Genomic DNA, 2,656 nt, shown 5'->3' on the forward strand with positions numbered 1-2,656 from the left:
AGGAAGCATTCAACCACTTCAAGGAAATCCTGGCAACACCTCCGGTGCTCGGGAAGCCCAAGGCCGGAGAACCACTCTATCTCTACCTAGCAGTAACAGAGGAAGCGCTTGCAGCAGTGCTCGTACGAGATGAAGGGAAGTCTCAGCAACCGATTTACTTCGTAAGCAGGGCTCTACAAGGAGCAGAGCTGAGGTATAGCAAATTGGAAAAACTGGCGCTAACACTCCTAACCTCCTCCCGAAGGTTGAGGCAGTACTTCCAGGGACATCGTGTAGTCGTGAGAACGGACCAAGCAATTCGCCAAGCACTCCAAAAGCCTGATTTGGCTGGGAGGATGATGACCTGGGCCATTGAGCTCTCCCAATATGACTTGCAATATGAGCCCCGACATGCAATCAAGACGTAGGCGATGGCAGATTTCTTGGTAGAGGTAACGGGTGATCCCCCCGAGGAAACGAGCACACGGTGAAGGCTCCACGTAGACGGTGCCTCCAACCAAACGTCCGGGGGAGCCAGGGTCATCTTAGAGAGCCCAGCGGGAGTCATTTACGAGCAATCGACCAAGTTCGAATTCCCTGTGTCGAACAATCAAGCGGAATACGAAGCCCTCTTGGGTGGACTAAACCTAGGCAGGGAAGTCGGGGCAACGAGACTGGAAGTGTGCAGCGATTCACAGGTTGTCACCTCGCAAGTAAACGGAAGCTATCAAGCCAGGGACCCCCTCCTGCAAAAGTATTTGGAAAAAGTTAGAGAATTGACCGGGCAGTTCCTGGAGGTCACGGTCCAACCCGTTCCAAGAGAAAGGAACACACGGGCAGACCTCCTATCTAAACTAGCAAGCACAAAACCAGGAACGGGCAACCGGTCTCTCATCCAGGGCATGGTGAAGGAACCAACGGTTGCCCTCCATTTGACGGAATCAAGCCCCTCCTGGTTGGACCCCATCACAAACTTCCTGGAACACGGCAAGTTACCTGACGATGAGAAAGCAACCAAAACGTTGAGAAGGGAGGCAGCCAGATGTGCAATCATACAAGGACAACTGTTCAGAAAGGGGCTCAGCCAACCCCTATTGAAGTACTTACACCCCGACCAGACAGACTATGTACTTAGAGAAGTCCACAAGGGATGCTGCGGCCACCACATCGGGGGCAAAGCCCTAGCAAGGAAGCTCATCCGAGCTGGATATTACTGGCCATCAATGATGAGAGTCTCCAAAGAATTTGTCAGGAAATGCGTAAAGTGTCAAGAAAACGCCAACTTCCACAAAGCGCCGGCCTCCAAGCTGAGTTTACTGACGTCTACACGACCTTTCGCTCAATGGGGAGTCGACCTCTTAGGACCTTTCCCAGTTGGCCCATGACAAGTTAAATATCTCATAGTCGCCATCGACTACTACACCAAATGGATAGAGGCTGAACCACTAGCCGGCATATCCTCATCCAATTGCCGTAAGTTCATGTGGAGACAAGTGATAACCCGTTTCGGTATCCCGGAGGTCGTCATTTCGGACAATGGGACGCAGTTCACTGACAAAAAGTTCACGGAATTCCTCACCGGCCTGGGCATAAAACAAAAGTTTTCCTCAGTAGAACATCCCCAGACAAACGGACAAGTGGAGTCCGCAAACAAAGTCATCCTACTAGGCCTTAAGAAACGCTTAGACAGCAAGAAAGGCGCATGGGCCGACGAGCTCGTTTCGGTCCTCTGGTCCTACCAGACAACCGAGAAAAGCTCCACCGGGGAAACCCCCTTTTGCCTAACGTACGGGGTCGACGCTGTGATACCCGTGGAAATTGGCGAACCGAGTCCACGGTTACTTATCGCGGGAGTAGATGAAGTGGTAGAAAAAGACCTGGTGGAAGAGACCAGAGAGATGGCCCACTTGTCAGAAACGGCACTAAAACAAAGAATAGCCCTGCGCTACAACACTAAAGTCCTCAGGAGGGATTTTGAGGAAAGAGACCTCGTCCTGCGACGCAACGACGTCGGTTTACCGACCCCAGGGGAAGGAAAACTGGCGGCAAATTGGGAAGGTCCCTACAGAATCAAAGAAGTGCTCGGCAAAGGTGCCTACAAGCTGGAAAGACTCGACGGCAGAGAGATCCTGAGAACATGGAACGCAGGCAACCTAAGGAGGTTCTATTCGTAGCTCGGTCGCACCGACCAAGCGACCTGATAAGCGGGATAGAGGTTTACTTTAATCAAATGCTGGATAGAGGTTTACTTTAATCAAATGTTAATTCCCAATTATTTACTTTTATCAAATGCCTAATGTGCTCATGAACTTGTCTAGCTAACGACTAATTCTTACTTGTCTGAATATTCCAACGCGTACCCCGCGAAGATCGTACTCGTAAACGGCAACCCGGGACTGATCACCCCGGGAAGCCAACGGAACCATAGCCATATCGAACAGCCGCGATAATAAAGACCACAACGGTTTCAAAAATAAAACCACGACGACCCCAATAGGGTTACCAGCGCAAACGGCAAAACGGACACAAGCAATAAGTCCACCCCGGAAAGACGGTAACAAAAATAAAACACCAAGCAAGATAAACGATAATAACGATAAGTCGACCAAGCAACCAATCAAGCATAAAAGTTATAAAGTCACGACGAAATGTTCAACAAATCCGCACCAAATCAAAG

The 2,656-nt window shown here is 50.2% G+C and overlaps 1 protein-coding gene across 1 annotated transcript; it reads left to right on the forward strand.

Moving 5' to 3' along the window:
- Positions 1-881: 881 nt before the first annotated feature.
- LOC140180159 (uncharacterized) lies at positions 882-1,364 on the forward strand. Its single transcript, XM_072220580.1, has one exon. It carries the CDS (start codon positions 882-884, stop codon positions 1,362-1,364), a length of 483 nt encoding a protein of 160 aa, XP_072076681.1.
- Positions 1,365-2,656: the final 1,292 nt, after the last annotated feature.

This window comes from Arachis hypogaea, chromosome 16 (genome assembly GCF_003086295.3).
Source record: "Arachis hypogaea cultivar Tifrunner chromosome 16, arahy.Tifrunner.gnm2.J5K5, whole genome shotgun sequence".
NCBI classification, from domain to species: domain Eukaryota; kingdom Viridiplantae; phylum Streptophyta; class Magnoliopsida; order Fabales; family Fabaceae; genus Arachis; species Arachis hypogaea.